At 34.5% G+C, this 20,501-nt stretch overlaps 1 protein-coding gene across 3 annotated transcripts in view; it reads left to right on the forward strand.

Annotated features, from left to right (window-relative positions):
- Positions 1 to 13,978: 13,978 nt before the first annotated feature.
- The window catches only part of lrp4 (low density lipoprotein receptor-related protein 4), a 165,469-nt gene continuing 158,946 nt past the window's right edge, over positions 13,979 to 20,501 (forward strand). For all 3 annotated transcript variants that reach the window (XM_056462455.1, XM_056462456.1, XM_056462457.1), the window contains exon 1: positions 13,979 to 14,333. In XM_056462455.1, coding sequence (XP_056318430.1) covers positions 14,276 to 14,333 — 58 coding nt within the window. In that variant the 5' untranslated portion in view covers positions 13,979 to 14,275. The remainder of the gene's footprint in view (positions 14,334 to 20,501) is intronic.

Below are 20,501 nucleotides of genomic sequence, written 5' to 3' on the forward strand. Positions count from 1 at the left end.
GACACGATCTAAATTGTATAAGCGCTATACAAATAAAGGAGAATTGAATTGAATTGAAGTCAATGGTGCCATAGTTTATTGTTGAACATTATTTTGCACAATTTCCCAAAATATGCATCAAAATAAGATTTGTCATCAAAAATCAATCCTTCACTTGAAACACAGAGAAAGTTGTGGCCAAATGAAGACTCAAAACCCCCTCAGAGTGATGAAAACGACCCAACAGCACACCAGGGATTCATACAATTTGCATTAAAACAACATAAAATACCCTAAAATACCATACAAACATATAACCAATTTCACAATTCACATATTCATTAATAAATAGTTCTAAAAAAATAGAATAAAATAAAATACTGAACTAATTTTTCCAAAAATATCAAGAAATTTTTACACATGAGCTATATAGATTTGTCTAGTATCTCTTTGCAAGCGAAAGCTTTGGGATAATATTCAGTTTGTTAATGTTGTTAATATTCGTTAATATTAATATTAATAATGTTAAAAATGTTAATAACAATTTTTTAATTACGCACCAAGCACCAAAAAGGCCCTATTGGAATTTCTGTTTCTTCTTCTTCTATAGAATGAATCGCATTTTTGATAGTCTAAACATGCTCGCAAACTCACGAAACTTTGCACACGCCCCAGAAGTGATTCAGATTTCGGAAGTGGGTGTGGCAAAATGGCTCGACAGCGCCACCTATGCCTATTTGACGGAGTGGCCCCCGAGCTACAATTCACACACACGTACGGAAATTGGCACACACATCAAACATGCCAATACCTTCAAAAAAATCTGAAGCCAAGTCGCAAACCCAACGGGAAGTTAGATATTTTTAAGTTCCTGCGCCGAAAAAGTGGCGTTTTTGCCATTTCCAGGCTTATTTTAACGAACTCCTCATAGGGATTTTATCAGATCAACACCAAAATTGGGTTTTGTCATCTAAAGGCCTTGGCGATGTTAAATTGAGTTTTCATCATAGGGTGTGTCTAAAATGAATCGCATTTTTGATGGTCTAAACATGCTCGCAAACTCACGAAACTTTGCACACGCCCCAGAAGTGGCGAAAAGTTACATTTGTTACGGGTTTCGGAAGTCGGTGTGGCAAAATGCCAATACCTACAAAAAAATCTGAAGCCAAGTCGCAAACCCAACGGGAAGTTAGTGATTTTTTACTTCCTGCGCCGAAAAAGTGGCGTTATTAATGTTAATATTTTTGCGTTTTTGCCACAGGAAGTTGTTATAATTCAGGCATGCATTGTCTGATCTGCCTCAAAATCCACATGTTTGATAACAGTTCTAACCTGAACATGTTTACATGCCAATATCCAGTTACAGTGCCACCTGCTGGCAACAGGAAATGATATGTTTTACACTGTAACAGTCTCCTCCTACAAATTTTAATCAGATTGAATCCAGGTTTTGAAGGTGTAATCCAAAGACGTTTGTGAGGTGAAATTGTGAAGATCTAGAGCTGGGGTGTCCAAGGGCCGGTGTCCTGCAGAATTTAGCTCCAACTTGCTTCAACACACCTGCAAGAATGTTTCTTGTATACCTAGAAAGAGCTTGATTAGCTGGTTCAGGTGTGTCTGATTGGGGTGGGAACTAAACTTTACAGGACACCGGCCCTCCAGGACCGAGTTTGGGCACCCCTGATCTAGAGTTTTCGTTGAAGGGTGTGTTCGTGGCGGACTGACAAACTAATGTGTTTCGCCATGGAGGAGGAAGGACTTATAACTCAGCCAAACAATGTCTGATCTCCCTGAAAATTCACGTTCGATAAGATTCCTCTCCTAAAAACATCATAGTCATCATAGTGCCACCTGCTGACATAAGGAAGTTTGGCATAAATCTGAGATTTTCTCAGGTTTTTCTTTAGATACATCAGCTTAAATTATTATTGTCCGCTGTTCTCTGTCATCCTAAGGCCACCGGGCAGCAGTGAGCCCGGGTTCGAGGTCCCTTTCATCGCTGCTTGCAGCTTTAATATTAGTCTTGTTCCTTTGTATGTCCACACATGTAGCAGAAGGACAATAAAGCTTGACTTGACTTGACTTAAACAGATGCATTAGGTTGATTATAAATGTTTTTTATCCAGTGTATAATGAAGTAATTTTCAAAACTGCAAAAAGAAATGCCCAATCTACTTCATCAAAAGCTTTTTCAGCATCTAAAGACACTATTACTGCCTGCTATGTGATATATTGATTAAATTGAAAAGCCTTCTCATGTTAGTCGAAGAATGACGCCCATTAATGAACCAGTTTGATTGCTGTGAATAAGTGCAGAAATTATAGAATCCGATTCATTCATTAGTCCCTTTATTCATCAGGGGTCGCCACAGCGAAATGAACCACCAACTTGTCCAGCATATGTTTTGCACAGTGGATGCCCTTCCAGCTGCAACCCAATACTGGGAAACACCCATACACACTCATTTACTCACACACACTCATACACTACAGCCAATTTTATTCAATTAACCTACACCGCACGTCTTTGGACATCCAGGGGGAAACCGGAGCACCCGGAGGAAACCCACACCAACACGGGGAGAACATGCAAACTCCACATAGAAATGCCAACTGACCCAGCCGGGACTCGAACCAGCAACCTTTTTGCTGTGAGGCGACAGTGCTAACCACTGAGCCACCGTGTCACCCCCCAGTTCTTTTTAATACTTATAAATAAAAAAGCAGACAAATGAACATCAAGCCCAACTACTTCTCCTTGAAAATTGTCCTCAAAAGTGGTCTTGGGACAAGTTTTTCAAATGTCACCAAATATGGAAACTTAAAGGGATAGTGAACCCAAAAAATGATTCATCTGTCATCATTTACTCTCCCTCCAGTAATTCCGGAAGTGCATGACTTTGTTTTGAAGGACATAAAAATAATATTTGGAGAACTGTCCCAGTGCTTTTAATCTGTCCAGTGAAAATCAACGGACATCAGGATTGTTTGGTTACCAACATTTTTCAAAGTATCTTTAATGTTCCACAGAAGTAGAAATATATACATGTTTGGAATGACATTAAACTTTTAGGTGAACTATCTGTTTTTAACCTTTGCACGTAGAGATATAAATAGACATAGCTGTCACATAATATTTAGTTTAAAGCAGGGTCTATTGCTCAGTGAGGGATTTACACAACATAGACTCATTGGGAATATGTGCCTATAGTTGAAGTCAGAATTATTAGCCCTCCTGTATATATTTTTCCCAATTTCTGTTTAACGGGGAGAAGATTTTAGTTAATAGTTTTAATAATGTCATGATGACAGCACATAATATTAGACTAGATCTTTAAACAAACTGGAAATAAAGAAATAAAACAAATAAGACTTTCTCCAGAAGGAAAAATATTATAGGTTATACTGTGAAAAAAATCCTTGCTTTGTTAAATGTGCTGAATGTAAGTTTTTGACTCTTCTAAAGCATAAAAATACCATAATATGTTTGCAGATATTCAGAAACATGCTCAGTGAATATTCTTGATTATCTGATAAACAATGCTGAAGTCAGATATTCTGCTTTTAACATGTGTTTTCTGTGCCAGAACGCTGTCTTTGTATCGGTCATTTTAACCCGCCCACTGCCAGTTTAGCCAATTATATTTCAGCACCCCGGGTTGACTTGCTGGAAAACAGCGTATTTTATTCATTCATTCAGGAAGGCTCTGAAAGCATGCGTCCGTGACTTTTATTTAGAGCATGGTTTAAATCACTCACTCCTGTCCTCAATCTGGCAACCTGCGCTTGCGTTTGTTTTGATCCAGGGGTGCAATACCTAGTTCAACCACTGGGTGTCAAACTTACATACCGCACCTTTAAACATCATTTGGGAAATATTTGAAAAAGAGAATTAAAACGGAGGCTGAATCATTCTGACTTCAGCTGTGTATTATAGTTGTGTACTGTTAAAATAACTGGGACTTAAAAATGTGAACATTTCCACCATCTCATCTGTGACTTAATCAGTAAATGATTTACTAAAATCAAAACTATTCATCCAAGAAAGATATCCAAGCAGGCACACAACATCATAAAACATTAATAATAGGTTAGATTTAGGTCATGACGTCAGGTGACCAAAATTCAATGTCTAGGCAGTGTCTAAAGACAATGTTATTTTATTGTCCAATAACGATGTCAAATGACGTGGATATTTGGTTGATTTTAGGTTGTGTTGGAAAGTAACCAAAATCCAACATCTTAAACCAGCGTCATATTTATGTCAAATACTGACATCTATTCGTCAGATAAGACAACCAAAATCCAACGTCAGATAGACGTCATAGTGGTAACGTCCACACAACGTTTGACAAGCTGTACCACTATTAGATGTTGAAATTTGGTTGATTTTAGGTTGTTAAATTCAGCGTTGAGCCAACATCTTAATCCAACATCATATTGACGTCAAATACTGGCATTTATTCGTCAGGTATGGCAACCAAAATAAAACATTTGATAGACGTCATAGTGGTAACGTCCACACAACGTCAAGCCGTAACATCATTAGATGTTGATATTTAGTTGATTTTAGGTCATATTGACGTCAAATACTGATATTTATTTATCAAGTATGTCAACCAAAAAATTCACCGTCTGATAGATGTCATAGTGGTAACCTCCACACAACGTCAAGCTGTAACATCATTAGATGTTGATATTTGGTTGATTTTAGTTTGTGTGGAATGTAACGTCAAGCCAACATCTAAAACAAAAGTCATACTGACGTCAAATACTGATATTTATTCGTCAGGCATGGCAACCAAAGTCCAACGTCTGATAGATGTCTGACGTCATAGTGGTAACATGCACACAATGTTAGTTGACTTTAGGTTGAACATTTGACATTGAAGTTGGCCTGACGTTGCGTTCTCAACCCGATTTTCATTTCCAAACGAAGTGCAACGTCCCCACGATGTTGGGGTACAACGTCTATCTGACGTCATGTTGACATCCTGTTCCTGCTGGGATGATTTGTATTTCAAGTTACAGAGTTTACCGGCTCATATACATATCTTCAACGTCTTCAATAGAAGAATATTAATGTAGTTCTCTTATTCATCTCTGCGGCTATGCTATTAATGCTCAATAATATTTGTACTCACCAAGTCAACAAAAAAATATATGATAATACACTCATAAAAGAAAGAAATGGAGTCTGTGTCCTTACCTTAACTTTCTTAGACATGTTCACTGTCCAACCGTGGGGAAAAAAGGGATGCTTACTGGCGCTGTCACTGTGTTCAATAATTCAGGCTTGAATTCACAATGACTACATGTAGTTTCCAATTACACTTATCGAGTTAGTGACAGACACTGTGTTAAACAGCCATTACTGACGCTTTGGATCAGCAGATTGTACGTTTAGTTGGAATGCAAAGTAAATCACTTAATTAATGATTTAGATTGTAACTTTTCTTATTAGCACAAGACATTGTAGATCAGAAAATAATAAGTGGTTGCCTTAAAGGGCATACTTTTAATGTTCATTCATTCATATCTATGTCAAATACTGACATCTATTCGTCAGATAAGACAACCAAAATCCAACGCCAGATAGACGTAATAGTGGTAACGTCCACACAACGTCAAACTGTAACATCATTAGACGTTGATATTTAGTTGACTTTAGGTTTAACATTTGACATTTAACTTGGCCTGACGTTGGGTTCTCAACCCGATTTTTAACTTTTAATGTTCATTCATTCATTTTCCTTTGGCTTAGTCTCTATTTCAGAGGCGGAATGAACCGCAAACTATTCCAGCTTATGTTTTATGCAGCGGATGCCCTTCCAGCTGCAACCCAGTACTGGGAAACACCCATTCACACTCACATTTACACATACACTACGGCCAATTTAGTTAATCAATTCCCCTATAGCGCATGTGTTTGGACTGTGGGGAAAACCGGAGCATCCGCAGGAAACCCACGCTAACGCGGGAAGAACATGCAAACTCCACACAGAAATTCCAACTGACCCGGGACTCGAACCAGCAACCTTCTTGCTCTGAGGCGACAATGCTAACCACTAAGCCACTGTGTCACCCCTTAATCCTTTTTAATACTTTTAGATAAAAAAGCAGACAAAGGAACATCAGGCAACATGCAAACTCCACACAGAAATGCCAACTGGGACTTGAACCAGCGACCTACTTTTAATGTTATTTTAACTATAATGATTTTTGCTTGCATTTTCTTTTGATTTTAACAGGCGTAACTAAGATGTCTATGACAGTGTCTGAAAAATCGGCACTTTTTTTTTTGCTATTTATGCACCATGATTTTGAGAGGAGCTGAAAACTACTACTTTAATACTATTTAGATGCCCAACAAAGTCACCTCAGTCAGTCTAAAATGATGAATTATTTCTAAACAGAGCTATTCTGAGTGATATCTGGTGGAATTATAAACATATCGCAGAATAAAAAACATGATAACAGAATCAATATCATGCAGCTTCTGAAGAATGTTGTAAACCTGTAGCCATTGACGTCTATAGGAAGAAGAAAATATGCATTTTGACAGCATTCTTCAGCATATCTTCATTTGTGTTCAATAGAAGAAAGAAACTCAAACAGGTTTGGAAAACCCGAAGGATGAGGAAATGATGACAGAATCTTCATTTTTGGGTGAACTGTCCCTTTTTTTCCCCAATGATGGGTTGCAGATGGAGGGTATCCGCTGCGTAAAACATGTGCTGGATACGTTGGTGGTTCATTCCGCTGTGGTGACCCCAAATTAATAAAGGGACTAAGCCGAAAAGAAAATGAATGAATGAACTGTCCCTTTAAGAAGCTAAAATAGACTAATTCAGTTCCTGGAGACGTTCAATGGCATGTGTTTCTGTCTGCTCTCCAGCAGAGGGAGATCTTGTCTCAATATCAGTCCAAAAACTCCTTCATTGGTTTTCTTCCTCATTGTGATTTATGTGCGTGTGTGTGTGTGCGTGTCTGTGTGTGTGTGTGTATATATATATATATATATATATATATATATATATATATATATATATATATATATATATATGAAAAAATATATATATTTAAATGATAAATTATCAGATTTATATATATATATATATATATATATACGCCTTATAACAGTTAATAATTGCCTTATAACAATTTATAAACACCTTATAACAGTTTATATACGCCTTATAACAGTTTATATATGACTTATAACAGTTTATATACGCCTTATAACAATTTATATACACCTTATAACAGTTTATATATGACTTATAACAGTTTATATACGCCTTATAACAGTTTATATATGACTTATAACAGTTTATATACGCCTAATAACCATTTATATACACCTTATAACAGTTTATATATGACTTATAACAGTTTATATACGCCTAATAACCATTTATATACACCTTATAACAGTTTATATATGACTTATAACAGTTTATATATGCCTTTAAACCGTTTATATATGCCTTATAACAGTTTTTTTTATTAGTAATCAAGCAGTTTAAGTGGCTTTTTATTAGTACTGTCCTTAACTGTGTTTCTATAACATTCCAAATCTGTATGTATCGCAGGTAAAGGGCGATTATGGTTAGTACATTTGCATTGATTTTTTGTATATGCTGAATATTTACCAATCAAAACCATAGTAAAATCTTGCTGTTATGACATTCACGTTATAAGAGATTATTAGAAAATAATAATAATAATAAGAATAATAATAATACCATTTAAATAATAATAATAAAAAAACAGCACGGGTATACATTAATATTTACAATACGGAGATTAGTTGTTTGGGTATATTAATAGTTCTGCTTACTTTTTGACCTGAAAGTCCTTTAAGGGTTTTAAATGGGAGACACTGGTCATCCTTATTGTGTTATAATAGAGTGTATTTGTGTTTGTTTTGTGTCTTTCTTCTTCTTTCCATTCTCAGGTGTGCAGCAACATATTTAAACAGCTTGTTGAAACAATAATTCACAACATTATTCATATAGCAGTCAGGCAGAGATATGCGTAGATACAAGTTGAAATTACTCATCATCAATACTGTAGTGTTTTTCAACCATACTATAGTAAAGTACTTGAATTAATCTGTGGTGGTGATTCTGTAGTTGCTATGGTAACACAACAAATATAGCAACATAAACAAATGACCCAGTACTGAACTAGATTTTTTACAACTAGGCTATATAATACATCACAGTTTACTGTAGTAAAAACTGAAGAATACTACACTATTTATTGCAGTATAGCAGTTCACTGTGGTTAATAATACAGTATGCTGCGGCATTCATTAACATAGTGTTGTAAATGCGGTGGTGCAGTGGTTAGCACTGTCACCTCACAGTAAGAAGGTCACTGGTTCGAGTCCCAGGGTCTGTTGGCATTTCTGTGTGGAGTTTGCATGTTGTCACCGTGTTGGCGTGGGTTTCTTCCGGATGCTCACAGTCCAAACACATGCGCTGTAGGGGAATTGGATCAACTAAATTGTCCGTAGTATGTGTGTGTGAATGAGAGTGTATGGGTGTATCCCAGTGATTGGTTGCAGCTGAAAAGGCATCCGCTGTGTAAAACAGATTTTCTTTTCGGCTCAGTACCTTTATTCATCAGGGGTCGCCACAATGGAATGAACCGCCAACTTATCCAGCATATGTTTTACACAGCGGATGCCCTTCCAGCTGCAACCCCTCACTGGGATACACCCATACGCTCTTATTCACAAACATATACTATGAACAATTTAGTTCATCCAATTCCCCTACAGCGCATGTGTTTGAACTGTGGGGGAAACCGGGGCACCCAGAGGAAACCCACGCCAACACTGGGAGAACATGCAAACTCCACAGAGAAATGCCAACTGACCCAGCTGGGACTCGAACCTGTGACCTTACTGTGAGGTGACAGTGCTAATCACTGCGCCATCGTGCTGTATTTACAACACTATGTTAATGAATGCCGCAGCATACTGTATTATTAACCACAGTGAACTGCTATACTGCAATAAATAATGTAGTATTCCTCCGTTTTTACTACAGTAAACTGTGATGTATTATATAGCCTAGTTGTTAAAAATCTAGTTCAGTACTGGGTCATTTGTTTATGTTGCTATATTTGTTGTGTTACCATAGCAACTACAGAATCACCACCACAGATTAATTCAAGTACCCACTGCGCCACCGTGAACTTCATTGTTTTTGGAAATTTAAGTAGATTGAACATAAAACAATTAAGCTGACCCTAAAAAAACGCAGAAATTGTGTTGATTCAGCTTATTTTAAATAAGTAGTTTGAACAAACACCAAAAGTATTTTTTTGAGTGAGGTTGAGTTCAGGGTTAGGCTCAGGGTTATTATATTAAACACACACACACACACACACACATGAAGAACTGGACTGTGAAGTGAAGGGCTAGCAGAATTATTTCAGACATTGTGTCAAACGCACCTTCACAGAGAAACAGATGGTGTTTCAGCGCTGTTCAATATTCATCCTGTGAATGTTATTCAAGTCTTTGCAAAGTAGTGGCGTGTCCTTGATAAAAAAGTTTAACAGATGGCTTCTGAATATGCAAAAAAGCCTTGCAGACATCACACCACAGACTTGTGTTCAATTTCCTCTGAGCTAAACTTTTGATTAACATCAGTCCAGAAAAACTTTTTTAAAGCAGACAATTTCATCTTTAATCCATTTTAGGCTGTTTACTTCATTCATTTATTTTCTTTTTGGCTTATTCCCTTTATTACTCTGGGGTCGCCACAGCGGAATGAACCGCCAACTATTCCAGCATATGTTTTACACAGCGGATGCCCTTTCAGCCACAACCCAGTACTGGAAAACACCCATACACACTCACATTCACACACACACTCATACACTACGGCCAATTTAGTGTATTCAACTCATCTATAGCGCACGTGTTTGAACTGTGGGGAAACCGGAGCACCCCGAGGAAACCCACACCATGCAAACTCCACACTGAAATGTCAACTGGCCCAGCCGTGACTCAAACCAGCGACCTTCTTGCTGTGAGGCCACAGTGCTAACCACTGAGCCACCTTTGCAAAAATCAGTTTAGCCATTTTAACTTCTATTAAGCTTGTAATGATCAGATGCTCTAATATTCTGGATGGGCTTGAAAGGAAGAGACGCTTTGCATAACACAGGAAAGTACGTTTTTTTTGTTATTGACATTATGAAATATTCATTGTTCGTTAACATGCCTTGTGCTTCACACAACCCTGGAGGTTGCATTTATTATAGAAGTGATTAAAAAGTAGGTTTTGGCCTCAAGTTAACTTAGCTGTGTCACAAATGACTCACTATACATCATACACACTCCAAAAAATCATCTCTATCTTTTTCTCTCTCACACACACACATACGCACACATAGATAGATTTTCCTGATTTATCAAGGGTCGCCACAGTGGAATGAACCGCCAACTACTCTGGCAGGTGTTTTAGGCAGCGGATACCCTTCCAGCCGCAACCCGCACTGGGCAGGGAAACCTGGGAAATTATATTAAATAAAATGTTATAAAAATCAAGTGAAACATTAAAAACACATAATTTTGTAGTTTATAATTATATTTTTAATAATATTTTATTAATAATAATAATTATGATAATAATTAGAATGATAATAATATTAATACCAACTATAATAATAATAATGATGAACATATTATTAATGATGATAATAATATTAATGCCAGTAATATTAATAATATTCACAACTATAAAAAATGAATAATGATAATTATTATTGATAATATTAATAATAACAATATTATTATTATTTTTTCATCATCGGTTGTTCTCTCTCTACTACTCTACTATTGTTATACCCGTTGTTATGCCTGTTGTATGTTTCTATATAGATCTTTTGCTTATATACAGTACTTCCACCCCATACCCAGTTACAATTACACACACACACTTCTTGTTGGCTGCCTTGTGTGCTTTGTTGACCTCTTTTTTTTTTGAGTATTTTTTGTCACATGTAAATTATATATGTATTCATGTTGTATGCAAATTAATGTATATTTTTGGAAAAAAGGTTAATCATTTGCATGAAACACAGCCAAACGACCATCTCCATTTATAGGCTTTCCACATGTCCTTAACACTCTTTCATCTTGTAAACATATGCAGGTCTTTCACCTTGAAACTTTACATATATATATTTTATCTGCGTTTTTATACTTTCCTGTTTATCCTCTTAAAGCAGCTTGGACAAAATCTAACTTGTATAACGCACTATAGAAATAACATAAATACCAAATGTGCCAAATACACAAATGAAGTATATCAACTCAAAGATATTTCTCTCCTCTATTGACAGTCCATGCAACCAAAGCACTGATGCTTCATAAAGATGGCGTAAAACATAATAATCTTTGCGAGAAACAATAATAATTTCAGAAACCGGAGTTGTATGACATACTGTACTGTGTGTGTATGTCATAGTTATGTAAGACCTGAGGGAATCTGACACTTGATCTGCCTTTTATTTAGCTTAACCTTAAAAATGAGCCTGGTTTAAAGATTAGATCTAAACTTTGTTGTCCAGTATTGTTCAAATCTACTGTATTAAGGACTACTAACTCTCACAGACTACTCAAAAACTATTAAAATTCAACAACAAAGTGACTATTATAGTAGTTTTAATGAATCTAATGTATAAGAAATAATAAAAATGTCAATAAAAGTCACTTTTTTATTACTATTTAATAACAAACTTGGAGGAAAGATCAAGGTCTCATAGTGCAATTCAAAAGCAGAAATAAATGAGAAAAGACTAAACTAAATCACATTTGAAAAACTGTTTAAATCTGTTTAAAGTGTCCAAATATCACAGATTTAGTTACATACATGTTTGCCTTACGCTTGTAAGTTGAATCAAATTAACATTTTAAGTCATTTTAACTTAAATAACAAAAACTTAAACAGCTTGTATAACTAAAAAGAAAGTTAGAAACATGATTAACTTGTTTTAACAGCATAAAAACCTACACTCAAATAAATGACGTTTAGCGTTTGTTCAATTACTTATTGAAAATGAGCCGAAACAACACACTTTGTAATAGTGTTTTTCTGATAACTTAAATTGTTTATGTTCAATCCACATAAATTTGTAAAAAACTAAGTTAACTTAATTCCATCATGTTGTCCCAAGACAAATCGATTGTGTGGAAACATTTTTACAGTGATGTCATGATTTATATATATTTTTTTTAATACAGTGTAGGCTACTCATTATCATGTATTCATCTATATGTCTGCTTATTAATGTAGGAATTAAACCATTTAAAGTGTGAGACATAAGACAATAACTTATTATAAATAGCCTAAATCTTATTATTTATGTTAAACTGCTTTATTTCTCAAGGGCAATCTGTGGTCAAATATGATATGTATTAAAACTGATCACAAAAAATGAAAGATGTGATGTAAAAATGTTAAAAATACATTCGTTTTTCATGATTCACAGGTTTAATTCATGGTTATGATTTGCATTATGGGATATTGGTCTCTGCTCTGGTGAATTTTGATTTCTGCAGTTTACCAAAGTGACTATTTTAGTAGTTGTAATGAATCTATTGTATAAGAAATAATAAAAATGTCAATAAAAGTCACTCAAGTTCAAACTTTTCAATAACAAACTTTGTTGGAGGACAAATCAAGGTCTAATAATGCAATTCAAAAGCAGAAATAAACGGGAAAAGACTAAACTAACCACTAAAGTGACTAAATATCATCACAGATTTTGTAACATGCATGGTTGCTGTACATTTTTACGTTGAATCAAATGAAGCTTTTAAGTAATTTTAACTTAAATAACAAAAGAAAGGATTAACTTGTTTTAATAACATAAATACACCCAGGTAAATGACGTTTGCTGTTTGTTAAAATTACTCATTTAAAAATAGCTGAAACAACACAATTCCTTGATGTTTTTTTGCGACAACTCAATTATTTTATGTAAAATCCACCTAAATTTGTAAAAACTAATAAGTTAACCTAATTCCATCACGTTATGCCAACACTAATCATTTTTTAGTGTCTGTTGTCATGACTTATAGATCACATCATTTTATTGAGGTAAAGTTGGTTTTATATTTACACATTTGTTCAGTGACAACTTGTGACAAACTCACTATATTGTTTACCATGATGCATTGAAAATTCGAGCTGAAATCGCATTTATGTATAACTTCAAAACAACATTAACACTATTTAATTGACTGAACAATGTTGTACTTTAATAGTCACTGGCTGCTTATGTGATTTCCCTATTTAGCATTTCCGAAGAATAATTTTCTGAAATTATATTATAAAGGAGATATTTCTTGTGAATATTAACCCAACTTTACCTCAGTCATTTTTATTACAATGTAGGCTATTCATTAAATATTATATATTAAATGCAGCAATTGGTGAGGTAAAGTTGGTTTTATATTCGCACATTCACCTTAATATAATTTCAGAAAAGTATTATTTGCAAATTCTAAATAGTGAAATCATATCAGCAGCCAATGAATATTAAAGTACAACATTGTTCACAGTCAATTAAATAGTGCTAATGTTGTTTTCAAGTCATATTTACATGTGATTTCAGACTCAATATTCAAATTAGCGTAGTAGATAATATAGGGAACGTTAAATGAAGGAATATGCGTGTATAAAACCAACTTTACCTCAATTAAACTGAAGTGTATAAAGTTAAAAGTCGTCAGTAGAGCTAAATAGAGTCCACTGACGTCCTTTACATGACTCGGATCGCCTCACTTTGTGTTCAAAAGGGCCGCTGTTCGGTCTCGCGTTCGAAAAGCGAATCTTCAAAGAACTTCAAAGTTTTCGCGGCGAGGCGTGGATAATTAAACCCCCCTAAAAAGTGTGTCGGAAAACTCGCACTTCCAGGGCTAACAAATCCTCGAGAGCGAAGTTAGGAAAGTTTGTCTCTCGGGAATGGCGATTTTGTGATGATCCGTGCCCTCGGTTTCCCTCTAGATCTGCTGGACTGGAATAGGAACTACCCCCGAAACACACATGGTACAATCCAATGCACCTTTTGATCATTCCAGCAGAAGCAGAGACGGGCTGAGAGCAACATTTCGAGGCTCTCGCTGGAGTTGTCTGTAGTGGAGCTCAGCCCGCAACCGAGCGGGATCACAGACGCGGCTTGAACGATGGTTTTTAAAGAGTTATTAATGTAATTGAGTCGCTCGATACTTCAGAGAAACATTCGCGAAAGAGGATTCTTCACGATGAGGCTCACTGCGGTGCTTTGTGGCAGCCTTTTAACTTTCACGCTTCTCGCCGAGGGTAGGTGTGATTTTTGAGTTTTATTTGTGTGTTTCAGGGCTTTATCTTTGAGAACACATGTAAACACTGAATGGAAACAGCGCAGTGTGTGTGTGAGCGCGAGCAGAATTGAAGCGCATGATCTTCAAAGAGTTCACTTACGCAAACAAAACAAAACAAAAAAAAAAATCGCGTTACGCAGAAATATGCGATTGTTATCATATATGAATTGTGCTTTGGGATTTTAAAGTGATAGTAATGCTGTTGTTTGTGTGTATAAATAACCTAGTGTCTCCAATCTGGAGAAACGCCATCGATTATTAGCTGTATAGTAGTAGTTGGTACTGTCTGTGCATGGTTCACCTTAAACGTGAACGCCTCAGTGGTATAGCATTCAAAGTAGACTGTCTTTTAAGAAGATGTGTTGTTAAAAAGACACAATCGCCACTTGTTTGTAAGTCAGTCAGTGTGTTCGCAACATGTTGGAACAGCCGCTGCACGCGGGCAGGAATGTGGCGACTTCAAAGCGCAGTTTCGGCCTTAATAAAAGAAATGCACAGAATTACGCGGATAAATTCGTTGTTGCATCGGTGTAAATGTCGCATGATGGGTCGATAGTGCTGCAAATGTCAGCTAGATGTCTTCCCTTGTATATCAGGAAACAAAAGAGCGTTGGGGCGATTGCGAAAAGCGTGCGTAAATGTAGCTCTGTGAGTTACAATATTCATTCTGTGCTTTCCAAACACTTACATAACACTGCGTTTAATTACATGTATCTGTGTTAACCGTGCCTTATATGCAGAGTGAACACTAATCATACACTCTTAAAAAAATGAAGGGGTTTTAATCTAACATTGGATCAAATGTGGACAAACACAATGTTGGATATTAGGAGGTAAAGTTGGGTTTATATTCACATATGGACTTCCCCCTTAATAATACAAGAGTATTATTTGCAAATTCTAAATCTTGAAATCATATTAGCAAATGACTATCAAAGTAAAACATTGTTCACAGTTAAATAAATCCTGCTGAAGTTGTTTGTAAGTCAAGTCTGTCTTGCATATTATTTCAGACTGAATATTCAATCTACCATAGTAAACAATACAGGGAGCCTATCACAAGTAGTCACTGGCGAATGCAAGTATATAACCACCTTTACATCAATCTAAATATTAAGGTGATTTTATACTCACACATATGGACTTTAACCTCAATAATATCATCTACAAAAATATTATTTGCAAATTCTTAAATGTGAAGTCATATTAGCAGCAAATGACTATCAAAATACACCAGTTTAGTCAAATAAATAGTGCTAATGTTGTTTTCAAGTCATACTTGCATGTGATATCAGACTGAATATTCAAAGTACCATAGTAAACAATATGGGGAGCATGCCACAAGTAGTCACTGAACAAATGTGCGAATATAAAACCAACTTTACCTCAATCTGTTGGGTTAATTGTTTTTAAGTAAATATAATTGACACTTTTTAACCTGAGGTTGGGTTTCAATTCATGTTTATTTATATAGAGATTTTACAATGTAGATTGTGTCTAAGTAGCTTAACACAGAAGTTGTAGTTTGTCCATATTTGACCCAACATTGAGTTAAAACTACCCATGTTGTATTGAGTGTATATGTTACTGTGTTAGCCTTGTCTAATCATTCTGACATGCACTCTAAAATAATGCTGGGTTGTTTAAACTGGATGGATCAAATATGGCCAAATCCAACATTAGGTGAGTTATTTAAACAATATGTAAATTACACTTGTTTTTAATTCAATGTTTGACCCAGTGTTGGGTTAAAACAGCTCAGCGTTTTTAATGCATTTCATATTCTCATTTTATTTTACACTTGCATGTTGTTCTAAAGTTTGCAGATTATCTTGTATGACACTTTGCTATGCTGACATTTAAACATCCTCCTTAAAATCTTGATCCTGTTTTGTTTTGGAGGCACATCTGAACTTTTTCAAGTGAGCGTATTGGTGAGGATTTGTCATGGAGAATATTTGGCTTTTCTTTAAATGTTGTTCGTCTTTGCAGAACTTGAATTGTTGACTCCTACATGGGTTAAACACAAATTCACACAGTTTGGTATCTGCACAATAATATTTTAGATTTTATGATGAATTTAAGTGAAGCGTCTACTTTAATGCGTCCAATAAATGTGAAAGTGACAAAATGTTTGTGAAAAAAATGTTACAACGTTGGATAAATTCTTTAAATTGATGTCATGACCTGCACAAATCTATACAAGAAGTGTAGTTTAAAGGGCAGTGGAATTGCTATCAATGTCATCAAATGATTCCTAGTGTAAATATTCCTCCCTTTTTGCTATTTACACTGCATTACATTTTTATTACCACTGTAAAATGGTATGATAGTCTATATTTAGGCATGGGACGATAACCGGTTTCAAGGTTTGCCATAGTTTAGAAAAGTCAAGGTTTTAATACCGCTAAAATATTCTGTTATACCATTCGAAGGGTGTATATATACATTTTTAAGATCTTTTTTTTTTGTTTGTTTTAAGGAAATCTGTGTTTTTGAAACTAATGAAGAGAGCAGAAATCAGTTATTTGAACTATTTAGCCTGACATGTTTATCGTTCCAAAATATTATAAATGTTTCTTAAATTAAAAGAAATGGTGTTCAATGGCGAGCAGATTTTATTATTTTATTATTAACTTAAGCAGTAATCACAATACCGTGAAACCATGATATTTTTATCCTATATCATACTTAAAAAACTTATATGGCCCATGCCTACATTATATATTACCTACATTATTTATATATATATATATATATATAGATATATATATATATATATATATATATATATATATATATATATATATAGATATATATATATATAGATATATATATAGATATATATATATATATATATATCTATATATATATATATATATATATATATATATATATATATATATATATATATCTATATATATATATATATATATATATATATATATATATATATATATATATTTTATATATATTTATTTATACATATATATTTAAATATTTATTTATTTATACATATATATATATATATATATATATTTAAATATTTATTTTATATATATATATATTTATTTATATGTATATATATGTTTATATATTTATTATTATATATATATATATATATATATATATATATATATATATAATATATATATATATATATTAAATTATTTATTATTATATATTTATTTATTATTATATATTATATATATATATATATATATATATATATATATATATATATATATATATAATTTTTATTTATTTATTTATTTTTTGCTCAGAAAAAAAAACAATGAAATTAAAGAGGACACATTGCAATGTTAAAAATAGCTGTAGTACACTTAATTGTTTGATGCCTGAAAAACCCTCTTCGTCTTTGACCTACATAGGCTGTACTGAAATTGATTTGCCTAATGAGTCTAATTTCTGATTACTTGGGAAACAAATATGAAGATTATCGCACCAATGCTCAAAGCAACCAACACATAAATCACAATCCACAATGTGTAACCTGTTTAGCCTGTCGCGTTATCCCACTGGACTTACAATTTCACCGTAAATCAGACCTTTTGCTTTATATTTGGGGCCTATGACAGATTTTGTGATGGTTTTTCTTAAAGCTTATGTCATTATTTCCTTCAATTATTGTGTTTTTCTGTAAATAAAAACTTGTCATATATATAGATATATAGATTTTTTTTCTTAACAACATTGGACTGATTATTGTCGAAGATGAACAGTATATAAAAGCTGTATAATTGTTAATTCTAGTTGTTCAGAGATGGTAAAACTCATTTTCTTAATCTGAAGCTTCCTGAATGTTTGCTGCTTTTAGTCTCTGGCATCCTTGTAGCTCTATCAATGTCCTGCTCACATGCGTAAGCTTTTTATAAAGTGTGTGAAAATGTGTGGCAATGTCTTAAGTTTCTCACAGCCCCCCAGGGCATCAGCTCTAATGTCATGATCCCATTCAACTGCTCATAAGATGCATATATACACGTTTAATTGCCTTGGGAGACATGTTGTCAAAAAACAGCCAAAGAAGAAGCATCAAATAGCTTTTTTTGGCTTGTGTGAATTTATTCATTCATGATCACTTTCGGAGAGAACAGAAAGCAGATTGTTTGGTAAATGCATGATTTTTTTTATGTAGAACAAGTGGATAATCTAATAATATTCAGGGGCAAAAAAAAAAAGTTGGCCAAGGATTTGTAATTGGATATAAGTGACATCAGAAATATCATCACTTGAGTCTAGGCATGTGCCGGTATCACATTTTCATGCTGCGATTAATTGATTGATTATCACGATATCGTAATTTTACTAGAGAAACAGGTAAAAAAAACACAAAAAACTTTCGTCAACTTAGTAACTTTAATAACTTTTTAATTAACTTAAAGTACTTCAAACATTTAAATACAAATAAATATAAATAAAACAATACACAATATAAAAGTAAACTTGAGCAATTATATCAAAGTGAATGTGCAAAGGGAAACCGTTTTCGATCAGAAATCCCTCTGTATTTTTTTGGAACCCAAAATATTTCCAAAGCTCTGACTTTTTTTTTGAAGGGGGATAAATTGTCGGCAGTGTTCCTCCTTCCGCCATGCTTCTTCTTCGTGTGAGGATTAGAGAGCGGTGGCAGCAGCGGCGCGCACACAGTGCTTCTACATGCGGGGATTGTTTACATCAGAGTGCGCATCAGTTCTGCGCAGCATATACGCAGTGTTTCTTCAAGCGGTTGATGGAAAATAAGCTGAAGGGGGATAAATTGTCGGCAGCGGTCCTCCTTCCGCCATGCTTCTTCTTCGTGTGAGGATTATAGTGCGGTGGCAGCGGCGGCGCGCGCTGTGTGCACACAGTGCTTCTACATGTGGGGATTGTTTACATCAGAGTGCGCATCAGTTCTGTGCAGCATATACGCAGTGTTTCTTCAAGCGGTTGATGGAAAATAAGCTAAGGCGCGTTCTAAGAATATAAATTCGGATCTATTATTTTTCACGGTATTTTGAAGTGCCCGCGATAACAATATCGTGCATATTCATTACCGTGATTTATCGCATTACTGAATACCGGCACAAGCCTACTTGAGTCATTAAATAAGGTATTTTTTAGCTTCTGTAATTTTTTTTGTTGCAAATTACAAACAATAGTACAACAAATGTTAAAGCAAAAAATGCTTAAGATGCTAAATAAAATGCAGACATAATAAATAATTAAATAAATATATTTTAAATGAATGCTTCAAAGGTTATTCAGTTGAGCAGTGAGTGATTTTTGTTTGATTAATATTGTTACTGCAAACAGTGGCAGGTTTTTTTAGACTTCCATCACTTTAAGACTCGATGCACAGATCCAGTATAGTGATACACATTTATTTTCTGTCCCAACGGTTTGCAGAGACTTTAGCTAAAATTAGGTGTATTTATGTGGATACATACCAATATGTGCATTTTGATATCATTTTGTATGTGCTTGACCCTTTAAGTGCTGTAACTATTCTTCATAAGTCCTAAGATTTAACACAGTCCTGCATTTAAGAGTTTATGCATTGATTGACCTTTTTTGCCCCCCAAAAACTTTGGCTTGTTGGACATTTGTGCTTCTTTTTACACTTTTGTTTAATACAATGTCAAAATACATTGCACTATGGGTGTTTCGTTACTTGTTTTAGCTGACAAGTCCACTAGAGGGCACTGTCTACATTTCTGCGAATCTGAAATTCATCACATAGGGTGCATTTAGTTTTATGTTTCAGGATCAAGTCCTTTTTGTACACCTCCAGGAGAAGGTGACGCTCACCGTACAGATCAACTACACTGAAAAAAGTGTTGCATGCAAAACTGTTGCTAACAATTTATTTGTGTTGAATTTAAACAAACAAATTAAATTGAGCAATGTTCAACTTAATTTGTTTGTTTAAATTCAGCCCAAATTAATTGTTTACAACCACTTAACGTACAAAAATTGAGTAAATCCAAGGAATCATCTTTGAATAATTTTTTCCAGTGTAGTAAACCCAACCAATAAAATTTTCAGAAGCAAACATAAGAGAAAAGTGCACTGTGATCACATACTTTTACCTTGATTTTACATTGCTTTTATCTCTTTTGTGGAAGCG

The sequence above is a fragment of the Danio aesculapii genome, chromosome 7, assembly GCF_903798145.1.
Source record: "Danio aesculapii chromosome 7, fDanAes4.1, whole genome shotgun sequence".
Taxonomy (NCBI): domain Eukaryota; kingdom Metazoa; phylum Chordata; class Actinopteri; order Cypriniformes; family Danionidae; genus Danio; species Danio aesculapii.